Source organism: Phalaenopsis equestris, unplaced genomic scaffold, assembly GCF_001263595.1.
Source record: "Phalaenopsis equestris unplaced genomic scaffold, ASM126359v1 Scaffold000002, whole genome shotgun sequence".
In the NCBI taxonomy this organism is placed as follows: domain Eukaryota; kingdom Viridiplantae; phylum Streptophyta; class Magnoliopsida; order Asparagales; family Orchidaceae; genus Phalaenopsis; species Phalaenopsis equestris.
Window position 1 is genome coordinate 2,828,134 of NW_018164444.1, and position 20,594 is coordinate 2,848,727.

The 20,594-nt window shown below is 34.2% G+C and overlaps 2 protein-coding genes across 4 annotated transcripts in view; one reads left to right on the forward strand and one right to left on the reverse strand.

Annotated features, from left to right (window-relative positions):
- LOC110017975 (probable aspartyl aminopeptidase) overlaps window positions 1-9,805 on the forward strand; it is a gene marked incomplete at its 5' end in the record, with an annotated part of 20,336 nt that extends 10,531 nt beyond the window's left edge. Inside the window, 6 exon segments of the mRNA XM_020715171.1 lie at window positions 5,460-5,582; window positions 6,065-6,220; window positions 7,315-7,488; window positions 7,887-7,961; window positions 8,514-8,654; window positions 9,421-9,805. Coding sequence (XP_020570830.1) covers window positions 5,460-5,582; window positions 6,065-6,220; window positions 7,315-7,488; window positions 7,887-7,961; window positions 8,514-8,654; window positions 9,421-9,642 — 891 coding nt within the window.
- A 1,419-nt stretch (window positions 9,806-11,224) lies between these two features.
- Window positions 11,225-20,594, reverse strand: part of LOC110024400 (protoporphyrinogen oxidase, mitochondrial) — a 76,050-nt gene continuing 66,680 nt past the window's right edge. For all 3 annotated transcript variants that reach the window (XM_020724361.1, XM_020724354.1, XM_020724345.1), the window contains 2 exons: window positions 12,771-12,877; window positions 11,225-11,502 (listed from right to left, as the gene is read on the reverse strand). In XM_020724361.1, the coding sequence (XP_020580020.1) occupies window positions 11,405-11,502; window positions 12,771-12,877 (205 nt within the window). In that variant the 3' untranslated portion in view covers window positions 11,225-11,404. The remainder of the gene's footprint in view (window positions 11,503-12,770; window positions 12,878-20,594) is intronic.

Below are 20,594 nucleotides of genomic sequence, written 5' to 3' on the forward strand. Positions count from 1 at the left end.
GAGTATGTTATCTAGTGTCTGGATATGGTTTCAGGTAGCCTCTCTGCATAGGATATCCAACATCGACCAAATAGTATTTTCCTGTTATGGAATACACAGTTAATGACAAATAATACATACAACTAGTACGTTTACAAATCAAATTATACCTGAAGGCGGGTGAGGAAAATACTGTGATTTATTCCTAGTTGCATAAGTGAAAATTTGACTGTCACATGCACTCCCTTCCTAGTCCGTCATAACAAAAGTGAAATACATGTTGAAGTTACATACCGTCATTATATTTTGAGTAGTTGAACCACTACAACCAATGTACGCCACCTTGTCATAGCTAGGTAGTCGGACATCGACGTGACTACCGTCAATTGCACCTATGCAGTTCTGTTTTACAACGTTAGAAAAAATAGAATTTTGGAAGTAACGTAAAGAATTCAATAGTTATCTTGAAATAAGACGTGTAACGGGGAACGTTTGCAATTTCCCTTGGAGTACTAGCAAATGATGAATCATCTGGTTTAATGATTTGAGCTGCGAGCTAAAAAGTGCTTGTATGCCTTTGGAAAAGTAATAACTTATTGTTTCTGATGAATGCTGAAATCTCTCAATAGCATCTCTAATAAATTCATTCTGTGACAGAATGTATATTGTTATAGCCAACACCTCCCTTCTTGTCGTTCTAAAAGAACCTTGGAGGTCGTGATTCAGATATAACCCGTTCAGGAGATCCATAAAAATAGGTACACTCATTCAAAATATGCTCGCGAGAAGAAAGGAGAGGGATATTGGGTATACCTTGCGTCTATCTCAGTCGAAGCAAAGAGCAGAGGAGGATCGACGAGCCGAGGGAGATTGGTGAGCTGAGAGAGAGGCGAGGTGCGATTCTCCCGGGCGTCGATCTCCTGGAAAGGGCGAGCAGAGATCTATTCTCTTGGAAAGGGCGAGCCAAGGGAGATCTGCGAGGCGAGGCGAGGCGAAGGAGCAGAGGAGAATTGTGATTCTCCAAGTGCGACGGGGTGCAAGGCGAGGCGAAGGGGCAGAGGAGATCTGCGATTCTCTAAGGGCAAGGGAGAGCGAGAAAGGGGCACCACAAGAATTCTTCCCTAATAGCAAAATTCATAGGCGGGACGCGGGGTAGTCTGGCTTGTGAAGCGATGAAGGAAATCACGATAATAAAACGCCGCGACACCAAAAGTTTACATCGATCGCTATATTCAAAAGGGAAGGCGACGTTTTCACAACGCCGCTGCACCCTATAAGCTGCCCCAAACAGGCATTTAATACTCTTTCAAGGCATAGCTACTTCAACTACCATGAAGATGAATCCTAATATCTGTTAAGTCATTTTTACACCCATTAAAGTCAGTGTCAGATAGCCAGTTTAACCAAAAATTATCTAATTTAATATAAACAAGCATGTAATCCTTGCCCTATTCAAATACCTCTCTCCTTTTTTGCAACATCCTGGTGATCATGCCTTGGATTAGGCTGATATTTGCTTGATGTTTCAACAACAAATGCAATATTTGGTATTGTATAAACTTGAGTGTAGACCAAACTACAAGTTTTCTAGCATAATACACATATTTTATGGACTCCTCTATTTCTTTTATGGGATACTAATTTGAGCTAAACTAGTCAACCTTTTTGATAGATGCTTCTATGGTTTGTACTCATGCATATTAAACTTATTAAGAACACACTCAATGCGTGTTTTTTGAGAAACTCGAGAACCATTTTGGTGAATTTGTATATCCTAGATAAAAGAAGCATTTCTTAAATCCTCCATATCAAAAGTTGGATATAAAAAAAACTTTAAATTGGTTGTATGAAAAGTAGAGTTTTTGAAAGCTGTTGTTACTATTATTGACTTTTTCACTTCATAAAAAAATCTGGCAACCAGTTTCTTACAAGTATTACACTCTAGTAAATTTGGCTGTAAAATTTTATAAAATAGCGAGAAAGTTATAGCCATAAAGCATTTTCGAGCTCAAAAAGTGTGTTCATGTTCGGCTCGTTTGCTTAGCGAGCCGAACACGAGTTGTTCACGAACAAAGAGTCGTTTTGACAACCCTAATCAGGTAGCCATAAGATGTGAAAGATTGGGGCAATATTTAAAAATTATGGTGTATATTAAAACATCATTTGAATCGAATTTAATAATTTTAATACTATTTTCTTAATTTAATATTTATAAGTGATTATAAATCTTTATAGTCTTGTAGTCAATTCAATTTTTTAAAAATACTACTCATATATATATATATATATATATATATATATATATACATATATATATAATTTATGAGTAGTATATCGAGCCAAAACGAGCCGAACACAAACGAACAAATATTTTTTCGTGTTGTTCATTTTCGGCTCGTTAACTTAGCGAACGAGCCAAACACGAGCTTCTTAACGAGCCGAACACGAGCTGTTCGCGAACAACGAGCCTTTTTGACAGCCCTAGCATAATAGCAGTATACAAAGTGAAGTTATGAAAAAAACTGTTCTAAATGTATTCTAAAAGTCTCCTAAAATCATTATTAACATGCAAAATATGATCAACATAAAAAATCAAAAATATTAACTTGTACTTGCTAATCATGAGATATATGCACTAATAATTTTTTTTTTCTTAGAGCCAAAGGATGCAATTTTCTCTTTGAACTTGGATACCAATAATAAGGAGCTCACTTCAAACCATAAATAGATTTCTCACCTTACATAACAATTTTCTCCTTGCCATCTTCAATATATCTTTTAGGTTTATATACTTCTTCAAATATATCACAATTTAAAAAGGTGACCTTTACATCATCCCTCTAGCTCGATATCAAAATGAGACTATTGCCATAATAAACTTGAAGGATTTTTTTTTTTTTTAATTACAAGGCTCTTTGGTATATCTTTTTACAAGCAATTTTGCTTTTGAAAAATTCAATTATTTTCTTGTGGCTTTTTTTTGGTCTTGAAACATATTCACAATCATTAACCTTATAACTTTGTGTAAACATAGCAATATCACATAATTATCATGAGTAGTTTACAGTTCATCTTTCATGAAGCGTTAATCCAACTTTAGGATTGAGGACTAGAAACAGCTTCTCAGTATGTAACTAGTTCAAAAAATTTTCATTGATGAAAATCATTTTCACCATATAAACAAGTCATCTTAGATAGCCATCTGCTTTTGTCTAATTGATCTTTTTTTGTGGTGAAACATTTCTAGTTGGAATTGGGACAATAATTTCTTCTATAATTGATAAAAGAATCTCAATTGTCTTAACATGTTCTTGAAGAAATGCTTCTTTTATCTAGGATATACAAATTCACCAAAATGGTTCTCGAGTTTCTCAAAAAACACGCATTGAGTGTGTTCTTAATAAGTTTAATATGCATGAGTACAAACCATAGAAGCATCTATCAAAAAGGTTGACTAGTTTAGCTCAAATTATATATATATGTATATATATAGTTCCACATGACCTGCATCTCATTCTAAAAATTTTAACATTCGAGATTCAACAATTATAAGCCTTCGAATCTGGCAATATAACTGATATTCCTTTGAATGCTTTGGATAATAAATAAAATGGCATGTAATTAGGGTCAAAATTTCTCTCTAAATAGTCTAAAGCTTCACTTTACCAGGTCAACCTCATAGAGGAAAATGGTTAATGCTTCACTTTACCAGGTCAACCTCATAGAGGAAAATTGTTAAGTCTAGATTTTCTCCTAAACCAAAAGTTTAAAAAGAAGTTTCTCTAATACATTTAGTGGGAACTCGATTCATTAAATAAATGACTGTTTTAATGACTTTACCCATAAATCTTCATGTAAATTTGTCCGACTCATCATGCTCTTCAAAACATCCTTGAGAGTTTAATTACACCTTTCAGCTACGCTCCAGGACTACCAAGAATGCTGTATTGGGTGCGCTTGGAAGTACTTGGGATTTAGGAAATTGTCTCATGGCCTATTTAGTTATATCATGTTGCCATAATATTTACCACTATGATCAGATTTAACTATCTCGATGGATTTATCCAATTTTTTTCTCGAACGCTAATTTGAGAATCTTAAATTTAGATAATTTTTTTAACATTTAAAATTTTCATGAGGGTACGCATAACTAGAACAAAATACAGGCAATAAATTACTTAATACCATAGAATAAAGAAGAGTACGGTTCACTAATATATATATGAATCACATTAAAAATATTACGCATATAAGAACCATTCTATATGAATCAGATTTTAGATCCAGAGTTTTTTATATTTCTTTTTATGCTTTTGATTGAGGGCCTTTTTCTTTTTAGGTGCCGATTAATTGTTTTACTTGATAGAAGTTGCTCAAAATAAAATGCTTATGTAATCCAGTAGTGAAAGATGGAGATTTTGTGGAAGTTTTTCATCACCCCAAACTTAAGGGACCTTGATAAATTTACCCCATACTATTTTCTACCTTTAAGCTCATTTCTCATTCCTTCACTCTCCTATTGCATCTTCTTTCTCTTGCTTACCTACCTGGGTTAGCCAACCCTAAAGTTGATCCCCATCTTTCTTCAATTGAAGTCCTCTTTATACCCGGTCCACGTTGAAATACATAAATTTTGTCTGACCTATCGTATAGATGTGAGGAATTTTTCTCAATGATCATTCTCAGTTCACCGCTAGCCTTATTTAATTCCTCTCCTTTTTTCATTATTCCTCTCAAAACTGCCCTCCCTGACTCCCCCCCCCCCCCCCCCTATTCATTGTCTGGTTTTACACATTTATTTTTTTTACATCAGGTGGAAGATAACGCACCACCTTTTAATTTGTTTCTCTTTTTTATTTCTTTCCAATTGTTAAAAGCTGCTTCCATAATGCCAATCATGGATCAATGAAAAAGTACTATTCCAATAGAATCTAAACAACTCCTTGAAAAGTTCTTAATTTGCAGCTATCAACACTCAACATTATATTTATATAATGCAGTGAAATTCGTGTGTTTTGATCAAATGTTGCTATATATTCTTCAAATACATATGTGAATTCTTTCATTCCACTATTCTTCCATATATCGTTATATCTTCTTTTTCAGTTTTGATTGGGTAGAAGTGGATGCTACTGGTGCATTTTATGCAATAGATTTCTTATCACGATGCTATTTACATTCATTTGTGAATGATACAATCCGTGCAGCTTTTTTTAGTTAGTAGTATAAAGGCTGTGGTAACCGCAAGATAATTTTCCCATAATTTTTTGGGGCCAATCTTTTTGAATTTTCTTGTTGCATGGTCCTATACTTCCCTTGCCTATTATGTTAAATTGGAATGTAACATTGTTTTCTAGAGGAGGAAAAAAAAAAGTTTGCATATTCATGTGGAAGATTGTTTCTTAATTTTAAATCTAAAAGCTCGGTAGCTACCGTGTATTTCTGTTTCATATTCTTTCCACAAACTTCCTATTTTGTAGGCTGAACTTCAGAAGCTGGGGGAACAAAATGGTCCCATAGACACCAAGGTCAAAACTGATGGAATAGAATCACATGATAAGAAAAGTATTGATAACAGAAAACATCATTCCGTTTTCCTCCAGGTACCTTCCTGCTGGGATTTTAGTTTTTTTTTAGATTTCATGATAATGATTTACATTAAAAGAATTTGGAAGGCTTACATACATACCACTCAATTCCTATGTATTTACATATCTAACACCTAAACTTTTCAATTTTTACATACATGTCACCTTACCTATGCACAAAAAGGCGTATTTCCTTTTTAAAAGTTAACTTGCTGGAATTCTTTACATACATGTCACCTTACCTATGCATAAAAAGGCGTATTTCCTTTTTAGAAGTTAACTTGCTGGAATTATTTACATCCTAAATATTGATCTGATATGAAAGTTTTGGGTGTTATAAATGTAAAATTAAAGTTTAGGTGTTAGATATGTAAATACATAGGAATTAGGTGTATTTATGTAAATGCCCCGAAAAACTTGTAGTAGTATTTATCCATGTCAGTCTCCCCCATTCCTTCCATCCTGCTATTAATAGTTGATGTTTTAATTCGTCTCAGTTAATTGCTGACAATGCTTGCTGTAAGCCGGATGAGATTTGTGATTTTGAGCTGCAACTTTGTGATACTCAACCAAGTATTATAGGCGGTGCTCTGAAGGAATTCATATTCTCAGGAAGGCTTGACAATTTATGCATGTCGTTCTGTTCACTGAAGGTGACAAGTTTTTTTTTTTTGGTTGCTTCATTAATTGTTTTTTTTATTTTTTTGGTACTAAATATTTCTGGTAGTTAACCATGGTTGGTTAGAATTTTTTTTCCATGTCACTTGTTATTCTCAAGAGGGTAGTTCGGGATCACTTTTGATTTTTATTTTTTTAATTTTTTTTCATGTTTTTTCTTAAAATAAAACATGTTGATATGTTATAACGTATTTAATTATTTTTAAATCGTGCAAAATAATTTTTAGATGTTTTGTGTATTTTTAAAAACAAGCTAATTTATTTTTAAAAATAAAATATAAAAGCACGCATAAAATATATTAAATAAAGAGAAAAGTGTCAAAATAGTCTCAACTCTTTGCAGAGGGTCATTTTTGTCCAGAGTTTATAAAAGTTTCAATTTAGTCCCCTCATATGAGCTGAAATAATCACCTCGAAGTACTATTTCAGCCCCAATTTAAAGTGCCTGAGCTTTTATTGACTTTAGGACTAAAATGACCCCATGTAAACAGTCAGGGGACTATTTTGATGCTACTCACTAAACAATCAAGCTTTTTAAATATAAGCAAAAATAAAAACAAAAAGAAAAACATAGCCCCAAGTTTCTAGTGAGTGATCCTAGACATAAATTTGATAGAATTGACGTCTGTGAAGCTGCTTCACGGATTCATCATACTTGGCAGAGAAGTTATTGAGGAATGAAAATCTCTAGTAATTAAGGAAATGAATGAACTACGTAGCATTCAGTAGAAGGGTTGATATATTGATATTGTTGCCTACTCAGGTCAGATGATCCAACTATGTTAACATTAATGTTTTAACTAGGGTTACAGGTGTTGTGTGTGTGGTTGAGAGGGGGATGGGAATCCCTAAAGTTAACTGCTCAAACTGTCTTCTTTATTTTCTTTGTTATCTGTTTGCCTATTTCATTTCTTTCCATAGGCTATAGGCTATAGCTTATATCCGTTTTTGTCAATATAACTACATTATCTAATTACATTCTAGAGTTAGCTGCATCTTTTGTTTTATTTATTTTTTGCTATAAGAGCTACTTCTAACTAGATTTATAATTTTTTTTTTCTCACTTCAGGCTTTGGTAGACTCAACAAATTCTGAAAGTTCTCTGGATGAAGAAACTGGTGTGAGAATGGTGGCGCTGTTTGATCATGAGGAGGTTGGATCGAACTCAGCTCAGGGAGCTGGTTCTCCAGTGATGTTGGATGCCTTGACTAGAATAACAAATTCTTTCAACTCTTCAAACAAGGTAGAAGTCTATTTAAATTAGGAGAGTAGATGCTTTAGATTCAACCCATGTTAAGAAAGGCAGAGGTAAACCTAGGAAGACTTGGGCGTATTGTATAAAAAATAATCATAATTTATTAGAACAAAATGAAAATATGACACTAAATAGGACGAATGGAGAAAAATGATTCATGTAGCCAACCCCACTTAATAGGATTAAGGCTTTGTTGTTGTTGTTGTTGTTGATGGAATGGTATCCTCTATTAAGTTCTTATTGATTATGATTATCTTAAACCAAGATTAGTTTAGGTTCTTGAAGGTGATATTTCCATAAAATTTTTTTCATTTATTTAATTTTCTGATCGATTTTTGACTGACTGTTTTCCATATTTTATTGAGCCGTTGATCCGTTCATTTCAGTTAGTAGAGAAGGCCATCCAGCAAAGTTTTCTCGTCTCTGCAGACATGGCGCATGCCATACATCCCAACTATATGGTATTTAATCATATATTTCTAGTTGTTGATGCTATTTGGTGGGCTCACTTATTGGCATTATCAGGAGAAAAATGATTCATGTAGCCAACCCCACTTAATAGGATTAAGGCTTTGTTGTTGTTGTTATTGTTGATGTAATGGTATCCTCTATTAAGTTCTTATTGATTATAATTATCTTAAACCAAGATTAGTTTCGGTTCTTGAAGGTGATATTTCCATAAAATTTTTTTCATTTATTTAATTTTCTGATCGATTTTTGACTGACTGTTTTCCATACTTTATTGAGCCTTTGATCCGTTCATTTCAGTTAGTAGAGAAGGCCATCCAGCAAAGTTTTCTCGTCTCTGCAGACATGGCGCATGCCATACATCCCAACTATATGGTATTTAATCATATATTTCTAGTTGTTGATGCTATTTGGTGGGCTCACTTATTGGCATTATCATTAGGAAGATTTACATACATACCACTCAATTCCTATGTATTTTAATATCCATCCCTTATTATTATTATTATTATTATTTATATGCATGTTCCTTGGTTCTCTTCCAGGACAAACATGAGGATAATCATCAACCTAAGATGCATGGCGGTCTTGTGATAAAACACAATGCGAATCAGAGATATGCGACAAATGCCATCACATCATTTATATTTAGAGAGATTGCTGAAAGGCATGGCTTGCCCATTCAGGTAAAACAACAGTCTAAAATCAATGTGGTAAATTATATACTGTTTTTTCATTTTCAAGTTCTCTACAAGAATATGAATCAGTTGATAAACTGTTGTTGTTGATTTGCATGTACATACAAACCTCTCAATTCTCAAGTATTTGGATTTCTAGTTCTGAACTTCACTTTTTTACATTTAAACCATCTAAAATTTTCATATCTCATCCAAAATGCCACTATTTTAATATTGAAAAAGTGTAATACATCTTTTCATGCATAAAGTGATACATATGTGTAAAAATTGAAGTGCAGATGTTAGATATGTAAATACATAAGAATTGAGTGGTATGTATGTAAATCTTCCTAAAATATATGTATTCTTCTAGCTTCTTGCAGTTTTTTTTTTTCTTAGCAATTTTACCTAGGTACCACACAACTTGTATAGATTTCCATATCTAACACCTAAAATTTGATATTTACATTTACAATACCTTGGTGCTATAAATGTATGTATAAAAATATGTATTTGATTTTAAAAAGTTTATACAAGTGGTATTTCTGATGTGATGACAAAGATTTTAATGTTATGATAGAATATTCAAGTTTAGATGTTAAACATGTAAATACGTAATAATTGTGTGGTATTTATGTAAATAACCCTCTTTCTTTTACTCATGCACACACTCATTAATGTTAGGCCTCGAACTTAAGACCTTATAGTTGGAGATAAAGCACCCAACTACTAAGGATATGTTGGCTGTAAATGATAATGCTGCCTTGTAATGCAGGATTTCGTTGTACGGAACGACATGCCGTGCGGTTCGACTATCGGTCCCATACTCGCGAGTGGCCTTGGAATCCGGACAGTTGATGTCGGTGCACCTCAACTATCAATGCATAGCATTAGAGAGATGTGTGCGGTGGATGATGCCAAACACTCTTATGAGCATTTCAAGGCATTCTTCAATGAGTTCAATCAAATTGATTCTGGGATTAAAGTAGATTTCTAGCTTCTCCTTTTCCTTTATGGATAGGACACTAAGTTAAGGATATTTATAAAAAAGTTGAATTTTTGTTGAATGTACAATTAGTGAGAAGGTTTGCTAATGTTGAATAAGAAAGAGTTCTTGGCAATGCTCTGTTCTCTTGCAAAATTTAATTGCTTTTAATTGATGAAAATAGATATCTTTGGCCTTTGGATTGAAGGATTTTTTTGCATACATAACTTTTGTAAAGTTTCTGTTTGGATATAATTGTTTTTGGCATTTTTTAGATAAAGAGGAGCTTTTTTATGATCATGTAGTAGTAATGAGCAACCTGTTTGATTTCTCTTTTTTTGCATCGATAAAAATTTTGTATACATAAAAAATGCTAGCACGAATATCAAAGAGAATGAACAATTGAGATAAAAAAAGCTTCCCTTTGAGGTAAACAACCAACTGAAGATTCAATACCGAGCATGAAAAACTGCGTTTCCGAGCTCAAAATAGGTTAAAATTCTGGAGATGATTCTCCACTTGGTAGTGGTGAGATTAGCCGAGAGTGAGGTTGAGATCATTGTGCTAAAGTGACGTAGCGGACTCATGTCTATGAATTCTGATACAATCATGAGCTATATAAGATATAAAGGCAATCATTTTATTAGAATCTTGTAACATGATTACATGAACAACTAACTCTTGAGCACATTTCATAGCATCCTCAATTGAGCATATCGAATTTAATTGGAGCTAGTTTGTTAAATCCACATAGAATAAAAGGCCACCATCTTTTGACAACGAAATTTGCAGGGTTCTTGGCAATGCTCTGTTCTCTTGCAAAATTTAAGGGCTTTTAATTGATGAAAACAGATATCTTTGGCCTTTGGATTGAAGGATTTTTTGCATACATAACTTTTGTAAAGTTTCTGTCTGGTTATAATTGTTTTTGGCATTTTTTAGATTACTTTGTCTATTTTTCGTGAGGAGCTTTTTTATGATCATGTAGTAGTAATGAGCAACCTGTTTGATTTCTCTTTTTTTGTATTCAGAAATGCTAGCACGAATATCAAAGAAAACAAACAATTGAGATAAAAAAAACTTCTCTTTGAGGTAAACAACCAATTGAAGATTCAATACCAAACATGAAAAACTGCGTTTCTGAGTTCTGGATAGGTTAAAATTTTGGAGATGGCTCTCCGCTTGGTAGTGGTGAGATTAGCCGAGAGTAAGGTTGAGATCATTGTGCTAAAGTGACGTGCTATGTCAAAATGGACTCATGTCTATGAATTCTGATACAATCATGAGCTATATAAGATATAAAGGCAATCATTTTATTAGAATCTTGTAACATGATTACATGAACAACTAACTCTTGAGCACATTTCATAGCATCCTCAATTGAGCATATCGAATTTAATTGGAGCTAGTTTGTTAAATCCACATAAAATAAAAGGCCACCATCTTTTGACAACGCGCGCACGCACACACAAATATATATATCCATATATATCTTAAAAAATTTATTCAAAGCTTACCAAATGTCATCGTTCACAAAATGCTCGTAGTTTTTTAATTATATTTAGAAAACAATCTAAATCAAATTCATAAGTTTTGGTTCGGACATATCATATCATTCTCCATATGACCATTCATTTAACAAACAGTGCATATAAAAAAAAAAGGCCTGAATTCAAGAGAATACAGTATTATCAGGAAGAACATAGAAAGAATAAATAGAGGGATGATGAAAATGGCTGGTCTTTGGTTCAACAATAATATTTCCTTAATAATCTTATTTTTTCGAATCGCTAAGATAGGAGATTACACGCTCAGCTGCCTGCACACCCGAAGTTATGCATTTATCAACAGACAATCCATCTCTATTGTTACCTACAAAAATGATACCAACGTTGATGGCAAAATATGCATACAAATAATTATACTTTTTCTGACGCAGAGTTTATTATATAACTTCACAAAATCAAAAAAAAAAAATTGATTGTATGTGAAAGGCAAGTTCAGAAAAAAGATATATGGTTGTATTTAGAGCTTCAACATGTCAAATACTTACGGTTGTTATATTCATGCCAGCATTGAACTATAGAAGTGTTGACATGTTAAGATATGTTTTGCTTGCAGGTATTATTACCATTTTGATTGTACATATGATTATGGATTGTGTTTGATTACTTATTACAAGGATTATGATTACAAGCATATCGGAAGTATTGTGTTAGGTGGATTATTATATGAATGTTTGCAAGTACAGAAGATAGAGAATAATGAGGTTTCCCACTTCTGGTATTCAGACGCAGACAAAATCCAGGAATTGTTGGTATCAAGTGGGGACAAAACGTAGGGAACTGTTAGTATTAATGTGCATAGAAGATTAAAAAATATGTAAACGGCTACTCATAAGCATGTGGAAATAAATAGAAAAGATTAGGAATGAGTATATTTGATAGATAGTTAGAGTATCATTTAGCAAAGATGTTGGGAGCAGTAAATAGACTTAGATGAGTTGAATATGTATATAAAAGAAAGATGAGGCACCGGAGAAGATTAGTAGATAAAATTAATCTTGAAAGATTAGAGAAAACGGAAATAGACTTTCACTAAGGGGCAGTTTGAGTTTATTTTCATTTTTATTATTTATATTTGTTTTGTTTTGTTCTGTTTATATTTTTATTTGAAATAAAATACGTTTGGTATGTTAAAAACACTCAAAAAATGCACTAAAAATATGTTTTTAAAATAAAAATATAAATAAAAATAAAAACAAAAGCAAAAGGACAAAGATAAAAGTAGTAATATAGACTCAAGTTAAATATTTGGGATTGGGATAGAGCTAAAGATGATGATCTGCATCAACATGAGCGAGAACCTAAAAGGTGTTTCAATGGACAATTAGTCTGAATAAATTAAAATCTTAGCCTCTTTAGAATCCAGTGAGAGAAAATGACGGGAAAACCAACAATTTTCATCATATTTTAAATAACAAGTAAAAATTCAATAGTCCTTGTAAGCAGCACGATATGCATCTCAGCAGTGTACTATGAAAAGCTCGATGATGAATATTTTGTTAAGAGAAAAACATAACAGATTATTACGTGAATGCAAGCATCACAGTTTCAGAAACGGGAAAGACTACAACTTGCCTGCATAAAAGAATCCTGGAAGATTTTTCTCCATCTTTTCAATGGCTTCTATAACTAAGTCATAATCTAGACCGTACAAGGGAAAAGCTTTCTTCCAATAGATATGCCTGCAATTTGGTAAGATAGTAATCTCATCAAACAAGCAATTAGCAAAGTGCCGAGTATTTAAATTATAATACCAGAGTCCATAAATGTGTCAAATTAATTCCCGGACTATTTTAATATGAGTTGAAATAGAATGAAATTTTTAAAACTGATTTATTAAAAAAATACCATTCTAACCAATCATCATTTAAAAAAAAAAAAAAACTTAAAATCGACACAACATGCAGGTAAATTGTCAATTTTTACCTGCCAATTTTGACTAGTCTTCAGACAAAATCGATAATTTACATGTCAATTTGAGCTCATTATTGCTTCAATTATGAGGACGTTGGCTGGTTGCGGTTGTGGGGTAACAAAACATAGTTCCTTAAATGCATTTCACGTGGTTTCAGTCTTCATTTTCTCCTTAAAAAGGTCCCGAGATGGGGAGAAAATATTGCGTCCGGAATTCGAACGCAAGCAACGTCCGGATAATGGACACGATACACCCATTTTTTTTTCCTTTGGGTGTACTGCGTCCGTTGTTCGGACTGCTTGCGTCTTGATTCTGGATGCAATATTTTCTCCGAGATGGGAGGGGAAATTTTTAGCCACAATGAATTTGATTGGTTTCTTTGTTTTCCGTGCCAGGATCTCGAGTAATATTCTAAGAACAAGGTATATTTTCTACTTTTACTACATTTTTTTTTCCTGCGCTTCTTTTTCCCGTTTGTAATAATAATAGTAATAGTAAATAATAAAGCAATTATAATATAGATAAATTAAAAAAAACAAAGAATTCAAAGTAGTAACAATAACACTACAGAAAAATTGTTAATTAGTGTTTGAATTAGCGTCAGAAATTTTTCTGACGCAAAATTAGAGATTGATTAGTGTCCGTTAGCATCGCCCCGAGCTCCCAAAATCAGAGAAACGGCGCTAGCGAGTTGTGTCAAGCAAAGATCGCTAATCCGACGCTATAGCGTTAGATTTGCGTCGGCTATGACCGATGCTAAACTCACTTAATAGCGTCGGCCATAGATGACGCTAAATCCGAAGCTAGAGCCCTAAAATATGACTCCCGCAAATCGCAGCTCTATTTTGCGCGCTCTTTCTCCTTCGGCTTCGCTCGTGGCCTCCATTGTCTCCTAAGCTTCTCCGGCGTATCCAGCTCCGTTTCACCGCTCCAACCCTGTATAAGGTGAAAAATCTTCTTACATGTCTCTAAGCTTTGGCTAAAATAAGTTTTCATCTCTTTTTTTTCCTTGCATATGTATTAGATTCGAAAATACATAGGTTTTGCCAAGTTTTTTTCGTATTCCATTGTTAGGTATGCAATGCATATGAATTTTATGATTTTCCCTAAGTTTAGGTGTAAGATATGTAAATGCATAACAAATTTATACCATGCAATAAAATTTTGGTGTGACATATGTAAATGTATAAGAAAATTGTGTTATGTATGTAAATATGAAATTTAGGTGTGGGATATGTGAATGCATAAGAAATTTGTGCTATCGATGTAAATATGAAAAGTCAGTTGTGAGATTTGTAAATACATAAGAAATTTGTGCTATGTGTGTAAATATAAAATTTATGCATGAAATATGTAAATGCATAAGAAATTTATATTATATATGTAAATATGAATTTTAGGTGTGAGATATGCAAACAAAAAAGAAATTTTGTGCTTTTATGTAAATATTAAAATATAGGAGTGAGATATGTGAATATATTAGAAATTTGTGCTATGTATGTAAATATGAAAAATTTGGTGCGAGATATGTAAATATATAAGAAATTTATGTTATGTATGTAAATATGAAAATTTAGTTGTGACATATATATGAAAATACATAAGAAATTTGTGTTTATGGAAATACACAAGATATTTGTGTTATGTATGTAAATATATTTAGGTGTGAGATATGTAAATGCATAAGAAATTTGTGATATTGTAAGTTTAGGGTGGAGTTAGATTAGTGTTGATTTTCTCTGGAATTGTGGGCTATGGGTTTTGGGTATGATGTGTAAGTGGCCTAAGGTTTTAAGTAGAATGTGTAATTTGTAAGTTTACTAATTTATAGAGCTATATTTATGATACAGATTGATATTTGAAGCTTTAGATCATGGATGCATAACAGATTATATCCAGGAAGAAAAGTATTAACTTACGAGTTTATTGTTGGTGTTAAAGAGTTCGTGCATGTGGCATCGCAGCTGCCTGTTTAACTCTCAAAAAATAGGTTTTGAAGCCCCTGTGCGAAACACAATAATCAAACATATCTAACACCCGATGAAGTGAAGTTGGATTTATCCCGTAGGAGATTTAAACCCGATTATTGGTAATTGACTTCACATAATGAATTTGAACCAGATGTTCAGTACAGTCATGCAGGAGACTCATCAAGTTATGCCCCACCAACTGTTCACGATTCTGACATGTACGAGCAAATGATTGATGATGCGATTAAGACTCATTTTGTTGGGAATGTGACATGAACCCAACAGTGAAGCACAATAATTTTATGAACTATTAAATGCTGCCTAACAACCATTTTGAGAAGGAAGCACTTCTCACACAAAGTTAACAGTTGCCCTAAGAATGTTGAGTATCATTTGTTGGGAATGTGACATGAACCCAACAGTGAAGCGCAATAATTTTATGAACTATTAAATGCTGCCCAACAACCATTTTGAGAAGGAAGCACTTCTCACACGAAGTTAACAGTTGCCCTAAGAATGTTGAGTATCAAATTCAATTTTAACATGCCTAGGGAATGCTTCAATTAGGTAGCAACACTATTAACGAAAACAAACCCTGTAGGTAATTTAGTTCCAAAAGATTGTACAAAAATAAAAAGTTTGTGGCGAAGTTGGGACTACTATCTGAAAAGATAGATTGCTACTTTAACGGTTGTATATTATATTACATGAAGTACGCATAAGAGACAATGAAGATTTTGCAGTGCTGATAAGTTAAAACAAAGAGGAAGAAATAGTATAAACTAGAAGAATATTCCTTACAAACGTGTATTTTATTTTTCTCTCATTCTACGGCTCCAACGACTGTTTGCTTCTATGCGCACAACTTTCCACATGATATGGCATACTGGATCTGTTAATGCTATTACAATGACTCATCCCTCAGCTAGTGAGCTTCGAAACACTTCGCCCACAGTTATCCGGATTTTGCAGCAAAACCACGCAACATCGGGTTTGGCTTATGTGTAGATGGGTTCACATCGTACAGTCATGCGACAACACCCTATTCTTGTTGGTTGTTTATTATCACGCCATATAATTTGCCCCCTTATATGTGTATGACTGTGTCATTCTTATTTCTAACATTGAACATACCGGGTCAATATAATTCAAAGAGTAAAATTGATGTGTACTTACATCCTCTTATAGATGAGCTACATGTATTGTGAGAAACCAGAGTATTGACTAATGATATTGTAATAAAACAAATTTTGACCTGAGAGCTACTCTTATGTGGACGATTAGTGATTGCCCTACTTTTGGGATGTTATCTGGTTGAAGCACAGCTAGGAAATTGACATGTCTCTACTGCATGGACATGTCTAAAGCATTCACTTTGAAACATGAAAGAAAAAAATTCTGGTTTAATTGTCACTGAAAGTTCTTAGCACGTGATGACCAATTCCGGAGGAATAAAGATACATTTTTCAGAAATATAGTTGAAAGATCAAGTCCACCCCCAAGGAATAGTGGAAGTGATATATTGCAGATGATTAGTGGAGTTCCGAAGATTAATGAGAGGTCAAATACAGCCTCAAGTCCTCTTTCATATTATAGCTTTGCACATAATTGGATGAAACAGAGTATTTTTTGGGATCTTACATACTGGAAAACCAATCTAATTAGACATAATCTGAATATTATGCATAATGAAATTTTTTTTTGTGATAATATATTAAACACTGTTCTTGATATCAAGGGAAAAATAAAGAACAACGTCAAAGCATGAATGAATTTAAAAGTATTGCAAGAGAAGGGGGTTAGAATTGTAAGAGATAAATGCAGGTAAAGTAATAAAGCCCAAAGCTACATATTGTCTAACATTGGATCAAAGACAAATAATATTTGAGTGGTTGCATTCCTTGAAATTTCAAGTGGTTGTGCCTAACATTGGCCGATGTGTTGATTTGGGCACGAGGAAAATATTTGGCATGAAAAGTCACGTTTGTCATAGTTTCATGCAGTACTTATTACCTATTTCATTCAATGATTTGCCAAAGCCAATACTCGATCTGTTAATCGAAATTAGTACAATCTTCAGAGAGTTGTGTGCAGACACTTTGAATGTACATTCTCTACGAAGTCTGACGCAACTATTACATTATTGATGTGCAAGCTGGAGCAGATATTTCCTCCCAATTTTTTTGAATCTATGGAGCATCTGCCCATTCATTTGTAACATGAGGCTATACTGGGGGATCGGTATAGTACAGATGGATGTATTCCTCTGAGAGGTATGCCCTTTATTTTATACTAAAATATTATCTTAATTTTTTTAAATTGAATAAACCGTGTAGATTTCCGAATAAAATAAAAGAGCCTGTTAAGAATAAAACACATCCCGAGGGTTCAATATGTGAGGCATACCTAATACATGAAACAATTACTTTTGTTCTTATTACTTTAATTAAAGGCAACATACGCATAAAACTGTTGGCATGGTACGCGTTATCTAAATGATGGAGAGCTTCAAGCAACTACTTTGTATGTTTTACTGAACTGCGACAAAATACAACCATTTATATAGTAAGAAAAATATAATAAAATATTTTAACAGAATGCTTTACCAATTAATTCAGACATACATATAACAATGATGTTTGCAGGTTATTTACGGAGAGCTTGAAAGTATAGGATGACTCTCTTGTAAGCAAGAAAATTGAGAAAGAATTTTCAAAATGATTCAAATTACACGTACGTTGAAGTAACTTTTAAATTCACTAATGTGTTGTGTAAATCTACTATACAAAGTTAAATTAATTATGCTATAAAACTTCTACTAGGTCTATGATACAAGCAATAAAATCACATATCAAGGCTTATTAGATCTTGCTTGGGGGTCTAATTATATCGTGACGACATCACAAGTTAACAATTATAAATTTCACACGAGCTCCTGGTATGAACAAAAACAAACTTATGATTATGGTGTCTGTGTTAGGGGAAACACATATAAATTACGACATATTAAGGGTCCGTTTGGGGCAGCTTATTTGGTGTGGTGGCGTTTTGAAAATGCACCTGGTATGTTTGGTTAAACTGCGTTTTGACAGCTTATGTGTTTTGAAAACGTTGAAAGTAGTGTTTTCACAGTGACAATTTTCTGGCAGCGGTCTGACTTTTCCGCAAAAAATAAAAATTTGTAATAGCCAGCGCACCTAGCTTATCATCAGATTATTTTTAATCAACTTATCAGCAAATTATTCAATAAGCTGCAGCTGCCCCAAATAGACCCTAAATGTACTTCAGTTGCAATATCCGGGCTATATTGAACGCAATGCTTACATGTTCAGTTGTAAGTGATTTGATCCAGTACCTAATCGAGGAACTTGGACACTCGACCCATATGATATTACTGAAGTTAAGATGAACATAAGATATGCAAAGTATGAATCATTTATCCTGGCAAGTCAGGCTTATTATGTTCGATATCTTGGACGAGCAATGGATAAACTTAATTGGGATGCACAATGTTATCGAACCTATTCACCAAGACTCAATTATGTCTAATTTTCGTATTCAACTTAGCTCAATCAATGTGGAGTTGCCTCTAAAAGATATAGTGGAGGTTCATGAAAGAGTTCCTCTAGATATGGATGAAAATGATGATGAGATTGATGAAGAAATTTTCAATTCTTCAACATCTGGATCATCGAATGAAACAGATTAAAAATGCTATATATACTTAGATGATTAGTTTCTGCACTTTTTGCCTTTACTTTCACTTCTTACACTGTAGTTGACATACTTAATTTTAGTAATTTTTTGCATAGACACATGTTTCACTTTTCTGCTTTTACTATTCTGTCTTATATTACATACTTTCTTATTAATTCTAAGTTTTTTTTCCTGTTGCAGATGATAGATTCTTAGACTTTAGGGAACATATATTGGAGGGTGAGAAGACCATCATTTCCACTGACAGGTACGACACTCGTGCAACCACTCTGGTGACCCCTTCTGTTGCCACACCTCCCGCACCAGGTCCCTCGCAGGCACCACCTCCCACTCCACCTTATTTCCGTCCATCATCCTCATTCGATGAGCCAGACCCCTCGACTTCAACACCTGAGATGACTGACACCGCTGGCAGAGTCTATATTGAGCTAGAGGGTGACTCGCAAGTCAACTTCATTTTCTACAGCATAGTAATTTTAATTTTTCATTCGATTTTATATTGTACATAATGAGTCATTAACAGGTTTAACCCTTCAGGTCGCCCATAAGGCGGATCACAGAAATCATCCAAAGCAGATATGATCAGTCATATCTTTCACGGAAGCAGATCCTGATTGCCACTCAGGAGTTCGAGATATAATATTTATATTTGAAATAGAAAGTTAATTTCAACATTTTTTTATATGCTAATCAAGCTTACATACTTTCTAATTTGCAGCAATCATTTTACTAGTTGTCAGAACATTGTTGACCTCGCTTTCGGTCGAGGTGTAGTTTTCCTCTCCTTAATAGCCTAGGATCTAGCCGTAGGATCTTTCTGTCGACTACTCCTAGAAAAATAGTGAAGGAGCCATCCCCATTAGCAATTCTGGACTTTTCTTCGCTCGACTTGATGTTCCATGTAATAGTTTTGACCGCTATTGCTTAGCAGATAAGGCTACTCCGACGAAACTCATGGAGCATTCCTATAGGACTGACGGCCTTAGGATTGGTTCTATTCGTTGATTTGGCGCCGCTGCGCTCTCCGCCGTCCTGTTTAATCGAATTCGAGCCGAAATTTTCGTAAGATTCGGACCGCGACGCAATTTTAGCCCGATCGGCGATGAGGTTGCCCGGACGACTCCGGATGACGAAACGGACTGCGCCGATACGTCCGGAACGTTGATTTTGCTTAGGGGGGACTTTTGTTTTATTGCGACGGCGCATCTTGGTGAAAGTACCTATTTAAGTGTTTTATAATAATAAATAATATATTATTATTATTATTATAATTAATAGTTCACATTAAAATCCCTAAACTAAATCTATCTCCCCCCCCTCACTCTTTTGCGTCCGTGGGCCTACCTTTGCCCTAACGTGGCTCGTTCGATCGCCTGACCCGCTCCTTCGTGCCGTTGAGAGATTTCGTTCCCGCGTTCGCCTCTCACACACGCTCGCCTCTCGCAGTCGCCCATCCCGTATCCTATCCTCTGCGAGTATCTTATCTCGTCTGCTCTCGATCCTCCCTGCCGCAGAGCGTAATCTCTGCGAGGATCATATCCTCTGTCTCTCTTGATCATTCGAAGATCCGCATGCGATCCTCTAATCATTCGCTCTCCTTCTCTCGGGTCTATATGAAACTCTGTTTTGGAGCGTGAAAAGGGGCCGAAAATCTTTCTAAGGGAGAAAACTCTGCTATTTTTCTTTCTCACTCACCTCTTTGATCTTCTGGTGCTTGAATCAGTTTCCTCCTGCTGCTGGAAGAGGAAGTGAAGTTGTGGAGTGTTTTTAAAGTTTTTGTGTTACTTTCTTTTTGCT